We start from the raw sequence: 15,868 nt of genomic DNA, 5'->3' as shown, positions 1-15,868 counted from the left end.
ATGACATGACAATCGACAATGTGCCCACGAAGAAGGATAAAAACAAAGTAGATGCGGGAAACATCGCTCAAAAGAAGACCTAAAACTGGTACAGGAAAATACCAAAAAAGAGAAAAAGCCACCAAAATAGGAGTGCAAGACAAGAACTAAAACACTACACACAGGAAAACAGCAAAAAAGTCCAAATAAGTCAGGGTGTGATGTGACAGGTGGTGATAGTACACCTACTTTGAGACAAGAGCTGTATTGATGCATGCTTGGTTATGGTTTAAAGTCATATCCAACAATTGCGACAACGACTTTTTACTGTCAACTGAGTTTCGTTGTTTAATGATTTCTGCTGGTGGTGTGCCTCCGGATTTTGTCAACGCAAAAAATGTATCTTGGCTCAAAAAAGGTTGAAAATCACTGTAGTAGGCTACTAATGATGGAAATGGGTCAGTACCTTTAAAAGTACTGAATTTGATACTTATCCCTAATACATAGTGGGTAGAGCGGCTGTGCCAGAAACCTGAGGGTTGCAGGTTCGCTCCCCGCCTCTTGACATCCAAATCGCTGCCATCGTGTCCTTGGGCAGGACACTTCACCCTTGCCCCCAGTGCCGCTGAATGAATGATAGGTGGTGGTCGGAGGGGCCGTAGGCGCAAACTGGCAGCCTCGCTTCCGTCAGTCTACCTCAGGGCAGCTGTGGCTACAAAATGTAGCTTACCACCACCAGGTGTGAATGAATGATGGGTTCCCACTTCTCTGTGAGCGCTTTGAGTATCTAATAACAGAAAAGCGCGATATAAAATCTAATCTATTATTATATGTGCACCACTGGTAATGGTTTTAGTTAATTTCGAACATGCATTCAAGGTTGCAATTTCAACATGTCTGAAAAAGGAGTATAGAAGCAGAGCTTCTTTAACCTTGTCCCTTCTCAGTTTAACAGTGATAACATTTAACTTTCTTTGGTCAGTTTGTACCACCGACCACTTGTTTGTGATTGTAAAGAAATAACAAAGGATGGATGCATGGATTACATGTTTTTTGGACTGTGAAAGGATTACATTCAAGTTGCGTTACAGCAAAATTAAGTTTTTAAGGTGTGCATGCTTCGCACAAATCCGATTTTAGTGTGTTTTTTTTTTTTATTGTTTTCTTAGTTTGAATTTATTTTCATATGAAATGTGGAAAAGTTCTGGGGACACGGGTTATAATTTTAAAAAGCTTTGCGACCAACTGTTGTAACACTCTGCATAACTTTACATGTTATTACATATTGATCAAGGGTGATGGGTCAAATGCAGAGAATAATTCCGCCACACCTAGTGTGTGTGTGACAATCATTGGCACTTTAACTTTAAATATTGCAGGGTTGACTTCAACAATTACTTTGGCCACTAAAGAATGAATGCCAAGATTGACCAAGGTAGCAGCACCCTCTGCTGAGAGCATAGCGTTATCACCATGCCTCTCAGACAGCTGATTCCACACAGAACAGGGATTTCATCAGAAACCCAATTCTACTAGGATCTACAGCAGGTGTGTGGGTTGTTCATTCAATCATTTTTTTTATGATTCTATCAACATGTAAATCAAAGAAGCAACCGGTGTTCTGCTTGGCCATCCCTGCTTCTCAAGCTCTCGCACCTACTCATAAATATTGTATAGTGTCTGCAAAATAATTCAATTCTATCATCTATCTGGCATTGACACAACGATAGAGAAATGAAAGCTTTATCTGCTTCTTTTAGAATATTGCTACATTTGTGATATGTGACATAAAGAGAACATATGCCTTTGATTAGGTCCAATTTCCCCTTGATATTGTGTGACACAGCACAGGATTCAACAATTGATTCACTACTTTATGCAGCTTATTGGATAATTAAGGGGGCAGTCAAAAACAGCCTCCATCTGTTGGTTCCTCTCTCTTTTCAACCAAATCTTACCTCTCACAAATGAATAAAAAAGTTACTTGCATTGATGAGTAGAAATGTAAAAGAGAAAATTAATACTTAAGAGTCTTGAAATAAATTCTAATTAACTTGGGTGTGAAATATGTGCGGTTGACTTACCTCCTCTTCCAGGTGGAGGTAGTTATGAGCATTCAGTACCACACATTCTTGATCTGAGATGGCTAACTGCATGCAGGAAAGTCCATCAAGCAAGAAGCGCTGCTTTTCTTTGTTGTCTGTAGCCATGTCAGCCAGGAATCTTCAGAAGGATGATGATGGTAAGGTGTTTGTCAGGGGAACACAATATGTAAAAGGGTGAAAGAAGTTTGGGAGAAGGTTATGGGTGTAAGCAAACCTCTAACAATTGTTTTACTTTGACTTTTTATGCATTATCATTTGAAGGTTTACAGTGTTGGAATAATTACAGTATTTGATCCGAATTCTGTCTTCTCACAGAGGAGAGACAGATAAAACAAGAAAAAAAAACCTACAAAATGATTTGATAACAATACATATTGATTGACTAAAATACGCATTTGATCCTTATCTGGGTCTTATCTGACAAGATCACATTCTCATAAACCTTCTCTAAATCATTCAGGTGTTCATTGGCCAGATTCAGGCAGGCATGTCCGTGCACTTTCTTGAGCAGAGGGACCAGGCGGGCACCTCAGTATCTAATAAATTTCAGCAAAGTGTGTTACCAATGGCTTTCTTTGTGACTGTGGTCCCAGCGCTGTTAAAATTATCAACAAGCTTTGATAATGTTATCCCTCATCATTACCATCTTTACCCCACAATGTGAGATTGTGCATGGAGCTCTAGAGAGAGGGCAGTTGACTATGTTCATCCATTTTCAAATTGTGATGGTCTCTATCAGCTTCTTGCTGGAGCGACAAGACTTCAGAGGCAAAAAAATAAAATTAATTGAACCATATGGATCTAATTTTCTGCTGGATGGTAGTGGATGAAACACTTCTTAATTCAACCAAATACAAATATTTTTTTTAACCTTTATTAAATGTTTTAGATTATGTCTGTCACTGGTAAACTAAATGTACAATAATTGGTTAATGTCTTTGTCAAGGGGTAAACATTCAAACAAAATCAGCAAGGGTTCTAATAATTAGTTGCCCCACTGTACATATACAAGCTAATTAACCAGTGCACATAATAACTAATAATAACATAATATTATGGAGAATAAATGCAGCCAATAGAATAGTTTACAAGCAAATTGTGCTAAATTTGGAAACCGATACAGTTGTCCCTCAACTTATGTGCTTAAATGCTTCTGTGACAGAGCTCCTAACTCAAAACATGTGTATCTCAAATCATCTGAAATCAATTTAATCAGTGCTTGCCCCTCTAAATCACCACCATTTTAACATGTAACATGCTTTTTAAAAAGGAAAAATAAACTTTTAGATAACAAAAAAATATTGTATAGAAAACAATACAGTAGATCGTCTAACAACTACTTTAGCTTTATGAAGTGATGAATTTATAATTTACAGCAATACCTTGGAAAGTGACATTTTACAGTAAGCTTCTTCCCCATTAAATACACAATCAGCAGCTTCTCAACATTTCTAGGGATAGTGTACATGTCACCCGTTTAGATATTGTTTTATCGTCCTTGGTTTTTTACTTTACTCATTTTGCTTCAGTCAGCTAGTGCGGACTAGCAGTGTTACGCTCAAATTAGTTTGCCAAGTTGGCTACACACGGTCATGTTTTTGGATGATTTCTTTCTTTATTTCAATGAATATCATCCAATTCTGCTCACCACTGTTTTTAATACTAACTTTCTTCCTTACCATTGTTGGAAAAACAAAGTTATGTCGTTTTTTTAACTATAGACTAATGCTAGCGAGTAAGACGAGATGTTGTGGTTGGATTTTACAGGGTTCACTGTGGCATTCCCTACGCCAACCTAAGCAAAATATGCTTGTATTTCAAATATTTATTTGCAACTTAAAGCATTCGCAACTAGCCAAGAGACAGCTTTTATTTAAAAATACTCTTAAGTTGGCACATGGTAAAGTTGAGGAACTGCTGCAAAACAAAAAATAGCTCCATTTTGATACAGGTATACGCAATGCATTTTTACGTGCATTTATTGTAAGTCTTTGCAATTCATTTTGATCTGCCTATACGAGTCATTGTGTCAATACCATACACAATCTGGAGTAGTAACTTTACCCTCACTCACCTCAGACCATACATGCACTCTTCATTGCTCTTTGCAGCATGCTCCATGTAGGTAAGTTGAGCAAAAACCCTTGCACATTGTTTAAGTATCTCGCAAGCAGTTATCAGCATATGAACTTCCTCTGTGCAATGTACATCTCCAGGATCATTGCCAGAAATGGCACGTATACACTCAATGGCACCCCTGTAACACAGCACAAATGACATTATAAGATTTATTAGCTGATGTCATCGCATTGTAGATCTCTACAACACAGTTTTAGAACTGCAGCCCCTTTAAATAGATGGGCATATGTAATTGCAATGAATAGACGGATATTAGAAATTGTATTTAAAAAGGGCAACTGTACTACTTAGCAGGCTGCATAAGGGAATTACCTCATTTCTAATGATGTAATTAAAAAGGTAATCCCTGTTACTCGGTTTATCCGTTGCTCCAGAACAATTTTCAGAGCCTCACAGCCTTGCTTTACAATTTGATCAATCTGTTTAAAAAAATATTGTGATTATGTGCAAACTTGGGAAAATTAATGTCTAAAACTCTTAACTGTATGATATTTACCTTTGCTTGTGCATCTTTCTGTCTCTGACCTACTACAGCAGTGATCTTTGTGAGAGTGAATTTGTACCAGAAGTGCTCGTCTCCACCTAATGCTTGGGCCTTGTCCAGAAGATATAGAGCCTGTGCATAGTTCTGTTCGTCACTAGCCAGAACAGCCACATTGAGGAAGATTCTTGCCATTACTGTCTTGTCTTCAAATTCCTAAAAAGTAATTTGATTAAACACAGGAAATTAACTTTATCATGTCGTCATCAGTCATCAACAAAAAAAAAAACATTTCCAATATACTACTCACTGATGCTACCAACTGGGCTTCGGCTAGAAGCTGCCTGGCTCCTTGAAAGAGCCCCATTCCCAGGCAGACCTCAGCTTTGTCTACCCAAATATCCAGACTGAACAGATTCCTCTTTTGTAGATGTGGTTCAGACATTTCATTCATTCCATCTTTCTTTAAAAGCAGACAATTATAACCCTTTTTTCAGTTTATACTGTACAAAATTCAAAAAGGCATATTTGACAATTAGGGGGAAAATACCAATACATTCACTCAAATTGTTTCAAACTACATAAACATTCTTAATTGTTGCAACAATAACACGTACCTTTAACCTTATTTGGTATGTATGGTGTGGTGTGGAATGATTAATTTGTTTCAGACATGCTTTAACAAGTTACATTAATGAACATCAAATTGATACATTTGTGCAAATTGACATGTCTGAAAAAGAGTAAAAAGCACAACTTATTTAATCCTACCCTTTCTCCATGTGTATTACGGAAAATGTATTCACACCATTACTTGTGCAGTATGAACGACAAGCAAATAATAAAAAATATGATTATAAATGCCTTATTGGTGATGATTAGTGGATGAAATGTGTATCTTTGTCAGCTCCATCAAAGTGTTTGTGAGTTTCGTCTTTCGCTTCCTTGGAGTTTATGATGTCATCTTTGTCCTCACATTTTTTAGACTTAGGGTCATCACTGTTTCTGACTTAGTTGAATTTTATGTAACAATGAAGCAGATTTGTATGTTTTTTAAATTAAAAAGTAAACAAAAAAACAGGCTCACCTGATTGCATGGGTTGCAGAGGCTTCTTCTCTCCCGTAAAAGAGTGATTGCTCTGTGGCACCTATAGTCATGGATATCATTTGCTGAAGATTAATGAGGATACTTTTACAACAAAAAAATCCTTAGTTGTACAGCTCTTACATACCCAATTTGTTCTTGTTCTGGTAGTTTAATCAGATTCAAGAGATTATCGTGATACGGGGAATGTGTCTCCATGCCAAGCTGACTGCAGGTCCTCAGTATTCTAATGGGGTAAGAAGAGAAGCAATGTGGAGGCCATGCATTATTGGATGTATTGTGAGCAACTAATAAATACAGCAAGTTTTACAAAATCCTATCCCTTATGTTAATCTTGTTTCAGACGTAACGTTTGCCTTTTGACACATATGTTCACCATTCATTCATATTCTATGACCTAGCCTGTTTAGGGTTATAGGTGAGCTAGAACCATCCTATCAGCTGATTTCAGGCGAGAGTTGGAGTGCACCCTGGAGGGGTTGCCAATCAATCACAGGGTACCATTAAACCTATTCAAATACTATTTTGACAAATCACTAATGTGTCAGTATTTTTACCTGAGTCGATACAGGTCAGAGAGGCTCTTCCTCTCCAAAAGGTCACAAGCCAATGTCTCAGCTAGATGCATTATGGGCAGTGTCAGGTGACTGAGTGAAAGTGAGTGGAGCTCCGTTTCCAGTAGGTTAAGATAATACAAGCTCTGGTCCTAAAGCAAAGTACAAAACAAAAAAAAAAACTTTGAAAATACTTTATATTGCTCAGTAGTGTCACCCCGTCTGAATCACAAGATCACAAGCCATTTGCAGTGTACTTCTTAAAACCTAAATCAACATGAGAAAAGGTATAACATAGCAGAAACATGTGTGCAGAAAGTAACCTTACCTGCTTTGGAATGCTATGAATATTGATACATTGGGGGTTATAGTTGGTTTTGAACATGTAACGGACATGATCAGGACAAGTGTATTTAACCCAATAATCCAGATTAGCAGTAAGTGTTGGATCCAAGACAGTTTTGGGTTTCACTTCTGCGGGGGGCGGCTGGGCAAGCAGATGACACACACATAAAACAAGTGTTACTATAACAAACACTTTAATGGAAACAATATTCTGCAAATCAACCAAATAATAAAGAAAAGTATTAATCTTTCACTTTTTTGCCTTTGCCCTTTTCTTTTTTTGTCACAGCAGTAGTGGGCGAATGAGATGACTGAGTTTTTGCAAGCTCATTGGACGTCACACAAACAACAGTCATTGACACCTGCAGAGAGAGAGAGAGAGAAAGAGAGAGAAAGTTTGCTTTTCAACTGCAAATTATATAGATGGATGGATAGATTCCTTCAGGAGAGTTCCCTTAGGAAAATTAAAATTCCAGCAGCAGTGTACAGATTTGAGATAGAATTTAAAATAATTAAAAAAGTAAATAATGGAGATATAAGTGGAAATACAATAGAAAATATAACAATAAGAATACAAATATAACAGTAAAAATAAGAATATAACAAGAGAAACTAGGCAGTAGTGACCATGTTATGGAGAGAGAAAAAAAGGTCCTGCACTTGAGATGAAGCAGTCTAACACTGAACAGGCTCCTCTGGCTACTGATAACGGTATGCAGAGGGTGACTGGCATCATCCATGATGCTCAGTAGTTTTTCCACACTTCTCTTCTCTGCCACCGTCACCAGAGTCCAGTTTCATTGCGATCGTAGAGCCGGCCCGCCTGATCAGTTTCTTCAGTCTGGAGCTGTCCTTCTTAGATGTACTGCCCCCCCAGCACAATACGATGTAGAACAGAACACTGGCAACCACAGACTGGTTGTACATCTACAAGAGTTTCTTACAAATGTTGAAGGAGCGCAGCCTCCTCAAGAAGTACAGCCTGCTCTGTCCTTTCCTATACAAGTGGTCCGTGTTAACAGTCCAGTCCAGCTTGTTGTCCACCCACACTCCGAGGTACTTGAATGAGTCCACGGTCTGTACCTCGACTCCCTCGATCATAATAGGTTGTGACCTTGGACTCGACCTCCCAAAGTCAATGACCAGCTCCGTGGTCTTTGACGGGTTGAGCTGCAAGAGGTTCCTGTGGCACCAGACAGCAAAGTCCCTCACCAGGCTCCGAAGCTCCTCCTCTGTGCCGTCCCTGATGCACCCGACGAAGGCTATGTCATCCGCGAACTTCTAGATATGACACAGCTCCGAGTGTAGCAGAAGTCAGCGGTGTAGAGGGTGAAGAGAAGAGGAGCCAGCACCGTTCCCTGCGGTGCTCCGGTGCTGCTGATCACAGTGTCAGGCGTGATGTCCTTCAGTCTGACGTACCGTGGCCTATCGGTGAGGTAGTTCGAAATCCAGGCAACAAGGTAAGGGTCCACTCGCATTCTGTCCAGCTTGTCCTGGAGAAGGTGGGGCTGGATAGTATTAAAGGCACTTAAAAAGTCCAAGAACAGGATCCTCACAGTGCCATTTCCCTTATCCAGGTGTGAATGGGCTCGGTGCAGCAGGTAAAGTATAGCATCCTCCACACCAACGCCTGCCCGCTACGCAAACTGCAGGCTGTCCTGGACATGTTGCATCTGTGGTCTGAGGAGGCTGAGAAAGAGACGCTCCATTGTCTTCATTAGATAAGAGGTGAGCGCCACTGGTCTGTAGTCGTTCAGCTCACTGGGGCAGTTCTTTTTGGGAACTGGAACGATGCCTGACGTCTTCCAGAGGGTGGCACTCTCCCCAGCTGCAGGCTCAGGTTTAAGATCCGCCGGAGTGGTTCACCCAGTTCTGCAGCACAGGTCTTCAAGGGTCGGGGCACACCTTGTCTGGGCCTGCTGCTTTCCTAGGGTGTAGCTTCCTCAGTTGACCTCTGACCTGGTCCACAGAGATGAATAATGTCTGCATAGAGGGGATGGAGGAGGAGGAGGAAGGAGTGCTGCCATGGCTGCGGGGGAGGTGTGCTGAGGGGAGAAAAAGAGGGCTTGGCTGCGATGAGGGGTGGGGAGGACACGGGCTGGTTGAACCGGTTGAAGAAGTTGTTCATCTCATTGGCCCTCTCTATTGTCCCCCCTACTGCTCTGGTCTTTGTCTTGTGGCCTGTGATGGTTTTCACACTTTCCCAGACCTCCCTCATGTTTTTCTGCTCCAGCTTCTGTTCCAACTTCTTCCTGTAGCTCTCCTTAGCCTTCCTCACGCGTCGTTTCACCTCCCACTGTGCTGCTCTCATTGCCTCCCTGTCCCCACTCCTGAGGGCAGCTTTCTTCTTGTTGAGGACAGCTTTAACCTCCTGTGTTATCCAGGGTTTGTTATGAGGGTAGCACCGAACAGTCCCGCAGGGCAGGTCACGTCCACGCAGAAGTTGAGGTAATCTGTGAGACAGTGAGTCAGCCCATTAATGTCCTCACCATGTGGAAGCAGCACATCCCAGTTCGTGGTGTTGTAGCAGTCCCTGAGGGCATCTTCCATTTCAGGGGACCACCACCTCACAGAGCAAGTGTTAACAGGCTGTCTTTGGACCAGGGGGATGTATTTTGGCTGCACATGAACAAGATTGTCAGACTTCCCTAGTGGGGGGAGGGGTGTAACCTTGTATGGATCCCTGACATTAGCACACAGCAGGTCAATTGTCCTGTTGTTTCTCGTGGGCCATTGCATAGCCTGGTAAAAAGTAGCCAACGTTGAGTCCAAAGTAGCATGATTGAAGTCCCCAGAAATGATGAAAAATGCCTCAGGATGTTGTGTCTCTAGCCTTGATGTGATGGAGTGCACCATCTCACATGCATTGGCTGCATCTGCCCTCGGGATAATGTAAACACAGAGGGAGATCTCGTGACTTAACTCCTTCGGCAGATAGTATGGCCGGAGGCTAACAGCTAGTAGTTCCAAGTCCCGGCAGCACAAAACTGTCTTTACGGAGATATGTCCCGGGTTACACCAGCGGTTGTTAACGTATATGATGAGCCCCCCACCTTTGCTTTTCCCACATCCTTTAGTGTCTCTGTCAGCTCTCACTGCGGTGAATCCCTGCAAGTCCGCGTTAACATCCGGTACGAGGTGGTTTAGCCACGTCTCCGTGAAGATAAACAGGCTGCTCTCTCGATACGCACACTGTTTTTTTAGTCCATGAAGCTCGTCGATTTTGTTTGGCAACAGGTTCATATTCCCCATGATGACGGAAGGAATGGATGGTTTGTAGCGCCGTCGATTTTTCTCTCGTTAGCCCCCGCTTTGCAGCACCCAGGATTCTTCCTCAGCTACGCTGGAATGGGGTATTGTAAGCCAGCACGCCTCATTGTTTTCAGAGTGAGCAGCTCCTCTCTCAAATAAGAAAGAAAGCTGGCTTTTAAAACTGCCAAAAGTATCCATTGAATATGTACAGGGATTCACTATGTCTTCATGGAAAACATAAAAAAAATAGGAAAAGTCGGAGAAAGATAAGTTTAAAAGAGCTAGAACTGCAGAGCTACTGGAGATGCAGCCGCCTTCCACAGCGCAAGGTAAACATCTATGTGTGTGTGTGTGTGTGTGTGTGTGTGTGTGTGTGTGTGTGTGTGTGTGTGTGTGTGTGTGTGTGTGTAAGAATATATATACAAACCCCAAAACCATTGGATAAGAAAAGACACTGTGCTGAAAAGCAAAAGACACCATTGGATAAAAATAAAACAGTGTTATATCCTGAATTCCTGGCAGTCTGTGATGGTCTGAAGAACCCACTAGAGGGCAACTTCTACATTTACATTTCCAATATAATGTACTCTGGATCTTGATGTTTATTGTTTTAATGATGCATATTATCCGTGGAATACTTTAACTTTATTTAAAATTTAGGAACTTTATAAAAGTTACTCACCTTCCAAATTTGGAGTACAAAGTCGTAAGCTCTAAGTAGGTTAAACTGGTGCTCGGGTGAATTCCTGTCTGCCATGACAGCAAGCAGAGTGTGTGCTTGTACCAAGCTGTCAAGGCGTTGGACCTCCCTTAGAGTAGATACACTTTGTGTGAATGACAGCCCTTGGACAACAGCCAGAGTCTCACATTTCACTGAGCTCCCATACATTTCCTGACACTCGTCCTCTAGACACAAAAATGCAAAATATCACACATTTGCATAATTACAGTATTCAATTATGTTTTAACACATATTTTGTCATTGTAAAATCGCCTACATTTATTTAGTTTTATATAAATCAATTAGCATATGCCACAAACAATTATCACATGTTACTGTCTATCCTGTGTATTATTGTTACTATTCTGAATGTAATATTTGGACTGCACAAAATAATCTGTCTGATATTGTTTATAATCGTTACCCTTTGAAGAATGTCTGAAATGAAAGAGCATGTGAAAGATTAACAATACCCAGAAATTGTCATAAAAAATATCACTGTGTCGTTTGAAAGTAGATGAACTACAAAGTCAGAAAGGTCTGGTGCGTCAGATTTAAGGAATGGTACTGGAGAAAGTGGGAGGAGGTATAAGGATCATACATCTTCTGATATAGTTTTGCAGAGACTCAAAAGTAAGTATAAGTATATTGATTTACAAAGACCTCTATGGCATATTGTATTTGGGATTTAGACTGCAGAGAATCAAAGTTGACAAAAAAGTATTCATTAAGAAAGCTGCAGCAGTTATTATTTGGATGACCTAAAACCATTAAACTTTCTAAAAACAGAGCTCAAACATTCCTATCACATGATCAGACCAAAAAGCCACGGATGTATATTTTACATCTAGTCTTGACATCAAGCATATATCAAGTGTAACGGAGACGAGCTACTATGGGTATGTGCGAGTGTACATTGGTAAACCTTACTCACTGACAAGGGGTGTCCCGAACTTCCACTTCCCATACGATACCAATATTAGAGCCTTGCTTATTGGCCAATACTGATATAGATCTGATTCAATATCAGCACGAATCATACATACGTATATTATTTTGTAGTTTGGTATGTTAAAGAAGACTTGATCAAGTGAAATTGCTAGAACAGAGAACAACCGTACATATGAAAAACACTAACCTATATAGTATTATAGTTCTAGACTGGACTTACACTGTCTCTAATTTGAAGTGTAGTTACAATTGGTATTTGGCGACATGTAGTGGCTACAATAATTTGTTAAATTAAGCTCATGACTTAGTAAGTAGAAAGATGTGAACTTGTTTGTTACTGGATATATATTTATCACTGCTTTAGAGACTTTGTATCTGTAAGAAATAAGCTAAAACAATTATTCGTTTACATTGACAGTGTTTTAGACTGCGATATTGTTCAATTAAGGACACTTATTATGAAGGTCTAGCTTGTGTGCTATTGTGTGCTTAGCTGTTGTGGAGCTGATCACTTCTAGTAGCATATAGCCTACCATGTTTACCTTTTAAAAATGATTGAACTAAAACACAAACAAATACAAACTGCGTACGGTGTAGGGATATAACGATAAACGTTAAATTATAATCACAGAAAAAATGAGATTGATAGCTGCGCTTTGATAAACTCACAGTCTGGCGCCAGCTTGCTAGCTTAAATGCTGACATAAAAATAAGAGACATTAAGGTATTCCCCCATTAGGAGACAACATATCCCATTCTAAACTTATAGAAACACATTGTTGAGCAATTAAGCTATTTAAGCTGTGCTCTCTTGGTGTCTCTTAGAGTGATCAATCTTTACTCATAGGAAAAGAGACGGAGGTGTTTTTACAGTGCGTTCAAGGACACAGCGCCCAACAGAAGTAATAAATAGTAATAAAATATATTATTTGTTGTATACTTTTCATTTAAATACATTTAAAGTGCTACAGAAAAACAATATTGATAACAATAAAGACTTAGCCATTAAAACACATGAACTACCAAGAAAAAAACACTATTAATGAAGCATAAGAAACAAAAACATGCAAAATAGTCGGTTTTCTAACAGTGTGTCTACTTATAATAGTTACGGGTATGTTCTAATAATATAATACAGATTCCAGTGTGTGTATAAGTACTTTTTGAGCACATTCAACTGTATCACGATTATAACAATAACCGTGATCATTTTGGTCACAATAACCGTGACATAAAATGTACATATTGTTGCATTCACAATTTGAATAGATGTAGATATTAACTGGCTGTCGAGCTTTGCACAAATAAACATGCTGAAGGACTGCTTGCATCAGAGATTTTAGATGCAAGTCGATGGAGTAAAGTGAATTATATTTATATAGCTCTTTTAGTGAAACCCATTATCTACATTTAAGCTGAATTTAAACCAGTGAGGGTGGCACTTGGAGTATGGATGGTAAAGTGTCTTACCGAACAACACAAAGGCAGTGACGGCTGCTCTACTAACTGAGCCACGCCATCCAATCTAATGCTTGTTCTTTTTTTTTTTAATATCGGGCCGATATCCAATATCAACATCGTAGCAGGACACCCCTATTGCTGACACCTTAAAAGAGTTTGCATTGACAGTTTTGGCTTTTAAGTGGATTCCTCGGCTTGCACTCTAATTCAGCTGACTCAGTTCAAGCCTTGAGCAGAATGCTGGGGCTCAGCCAGGCCCGTTACATAAGGACCCACAAGAGTCCCTTTCCTTAAATGAAGACAGACACCTGAAGAAGCTACGACCTGATTAAATATGAAATACTTAATTTACCCAATTCTACTTGACCCAAACTACACATGTAAGAAATTCAATGGTAGCAAGTGAAAGCGTTAAACAGAACTGCAACATAGTGGAGTGTTTCTAATACTAATGACCAATATTAGTTGTATGAGTACTTAGTCATTAGTATGGTGAGGAACATGTCTATGATATTGAACATTGTTAAAAAAATAATCTCTGATCTCTTTCAAACATGAATACATTTGTTAAGGCTAAGGGAGGTGACCTCTTTATGGGTAACTTGGCATATGCCTTGAAAAGTCAATATGACTGCTGTACATCAATCAATCAATCAAAATGCATTCATATACTGTAGCCATAATCACAAGTGTTTTAAAGGGCATCACAAACTGGCGAAGTCCCCTGATCTAAACCCATATTTATGTATTTTTTTATGGCTGTCAAGTGTTTATTTTTTTTAATTAAATCAATTACACTCTTAAACTGTGATTAATCATTGGTTGTTGTTTGCTTGCATAACTACAATTTGCTTTAGGAAACGATATTTGAAGACAAATGCAATTTTGTAGTCAGAATGTCACGTTTTCATAGCTGTAACTACTATTGAGGACATCGAGGTCATGTTGTCGGTATTTTTTTTAGGTGACAAAAGGCTGATGATATGACTGCATCTAAAGATCCATTTGGGCCAGTTTCCACCAAATCAAAACCCACTTGGAGCCACAAAACCTATTTGATCACTATAATGAAGTTAACTATAATTAAGTTAAAGCTACATACTGTATACATGTCACTCTAGAAAGAGGTTCCGAAGCCTCCGTAGCAGAACCTGTAACACCTTCTTCCCTCAGGCCATCAGACTCTTGAACGCATCAAAATAATTCCTCAATTCCCCCCCAAAAAACGGATTAACTCGCTGGAATATAAAGACAATATAACATACATCCATAAACGTGGATGCATATGAAAAAGTGCAATATATATCTGTACAGTTAACTATTTATTTATATCTGCACTTTATTGCTCTTTTATCCTGCACTATAACGAGCTAATGCAACAAAATCTGGTTCTTATCTGTACTGTAAAGTTGAAATTTAAAATGACAATAAAAGGAAGTCAAAGTCTACAGTTCCCTTTAACGTATTCTCACATTATTTTCCTGTCTTGTTTTTTTCCCACCCCGTATTTCGCATGTTCTTTTGTTACTGGTTTCTTTTGTAGTTTTTCCTATAGTTCCCCTGTATTAAAGACCAACACCTGTCACCACCTGACAATTAGTCAAGATCCAACTTTGTTGGATTTCTGTTTTATGATACGTTATGTTGTCACCAGTTTTATTACTTTGAATAATACATTATAGGTAATACAATGATTGAATGTGCTTAGGTACCTGTATCGTTCATTGTCCATAAACTGAGTATTGTGGGATTACATGGTTATAACTTTATTGAGTTGTTGATTAATATTCCACGGTAGTAGTTAAAGTTGTGTATGTGTGTTAGTAATGCCATTATTATGTAACGGCACTATGCCCAGAGGTGGGTAGAGTAGCCAGAAATTGTACTCAAGTAAGAGTACTGTTACTTTAGAGATTTATTACTCAAGTAAAAGTAAGGAGTAGTCACCCAAATATTTACTTGAGTAAAAGTAAAAAGTATGTTGTAAAAAAACTACTCAAGTACTGAGTAACTGATGAGTAACATACACACACATATCATATATATATATATATATATATATATATATATATATATATATATATATATATACATATATATATATATATATATATATATATATATATATATATATATATATACACACACACACATATATATATATATATACATATATATATATATATATATATATATACACACACACATATATATATATATATATATATATATATATATGTGTGTGTGTATATATATATATATATATATATATATATATATATATGTGTGTGTGTGTATATATATATATATATATATATATATATATATATATATATATATATATATATATATATATATATACATAGATATATACAGTATATAATTTATATTTTTTTTTTTTGCCGTTTTTGTTTACATGTTAATAGTGTTTTAATGAATATACATGCATGTTTAACACATATAGATTCCTTTCTTTCATGAAGACAAGAATATAAGTTGGTGTATTACCTGATTCTGATGACTTGCATTGATTGGAATCAGACAGTAGTGATGACAAACGTCCAGGTTTTCAAATGGAGGAGAAAAAAAGTTCCTCCTTTCTGTCTAATACCACATGAAAGTGGTTGGTTTTTGGCATCTTATATGTCCAGCTTCCATATTCGTTTTTATACACTTTACAAGAAATATATTGGTGTCAAACTCCGTAGCTTGCTAGCTTGTTTGCGCAGGCTTTCGGAGACTCTTATTTTGAAAGCGCAGGCGCGATGGAGCGGC

The 15,868-nt window shown here is 38.6% G+C and overlaps 1 protein-coding gene across 9 annotated transcripts in view; it reads right to left on the bottom strand.

Moving 5' to 3' along the window:
• Window positions 1-15,868, bottom strand: part of cfap46 (cilia and flagella associated protein 46) — a 130,722-nt gene that overhangs the window by 59,898 nt on the left and 54,956 nt on the right. For all 9 annotated transcript variants that reach the window (XR_009815447.2, XM_061962663.1, XM_061962679.1 and 6 more), the window contains 11 exons: window positions 10,643-10,866; window positions 6,963-7,070; window positions 6,692-6,850; window positions 6,367-6,515; window positions 5,937-6,035; window positions 5,792-5,852; window positions 5,015-5,167; window positions 4,720-4,920; window positions 4,536-4,642; window positions 4,159-4,341; window positions 2,064-2,202 (listed from right to left, as the gene is read on the bottom strand). Coding sequence is in view for 8 of the 9 variants with exons in the window: in XM_061962663.1 (XP_061818647.1) it covers window positions 2,064-2,202; window positions 4,159-4,341; window positions 4,536-4,642; window positions 4,720-4,920; window positions 5,015-5,167; window positions 5,792-5,852; window positions 5,937-6,035; window positions 6,367-6,515; window positions 6,692-6,850; window positions 6,963-7,070; window positions 10,643-10,866 (1,583 nt within the window). In the remaining variant the exon portion in view is untranslated. The remainder of the gene's footprint in view (window positions 1-2,063; window positions 2,203-4,158; window positions 4,342-4,535; window positions 4,643-4,719; window positions 4,921-5,014; window positions 5,168-5,791; window positions 5,853-5,936; window positions 6,036-6,366; window positions 6,516-6,691; window positions 6,851-6,962; window positions 7,071-10,642; window positions 10,867-15,868) is intronic.

Source organism: Nerophis lumbriciformis, linkage group LG02 (genome assembly GCF_033978685.3).
Source record: "Nerophis lumbriciformis linkage group LG02, RoL_Nlum_v2.1, whole genome shotgun sequence".
NCBI classification, from domain to species: domain Eukaryota; kingdom Metazoa; phylum Chordata; class Actinopteri; order Syngnathiformes; family Syngnathidae; genus Nerophis; species Nerophis lumbriciformis.
The sequence above is the reverse complement of the archived record's forward strand: the minus strand, read 5'-3'. Positions and strand labels throughout refer to the sequence as shown.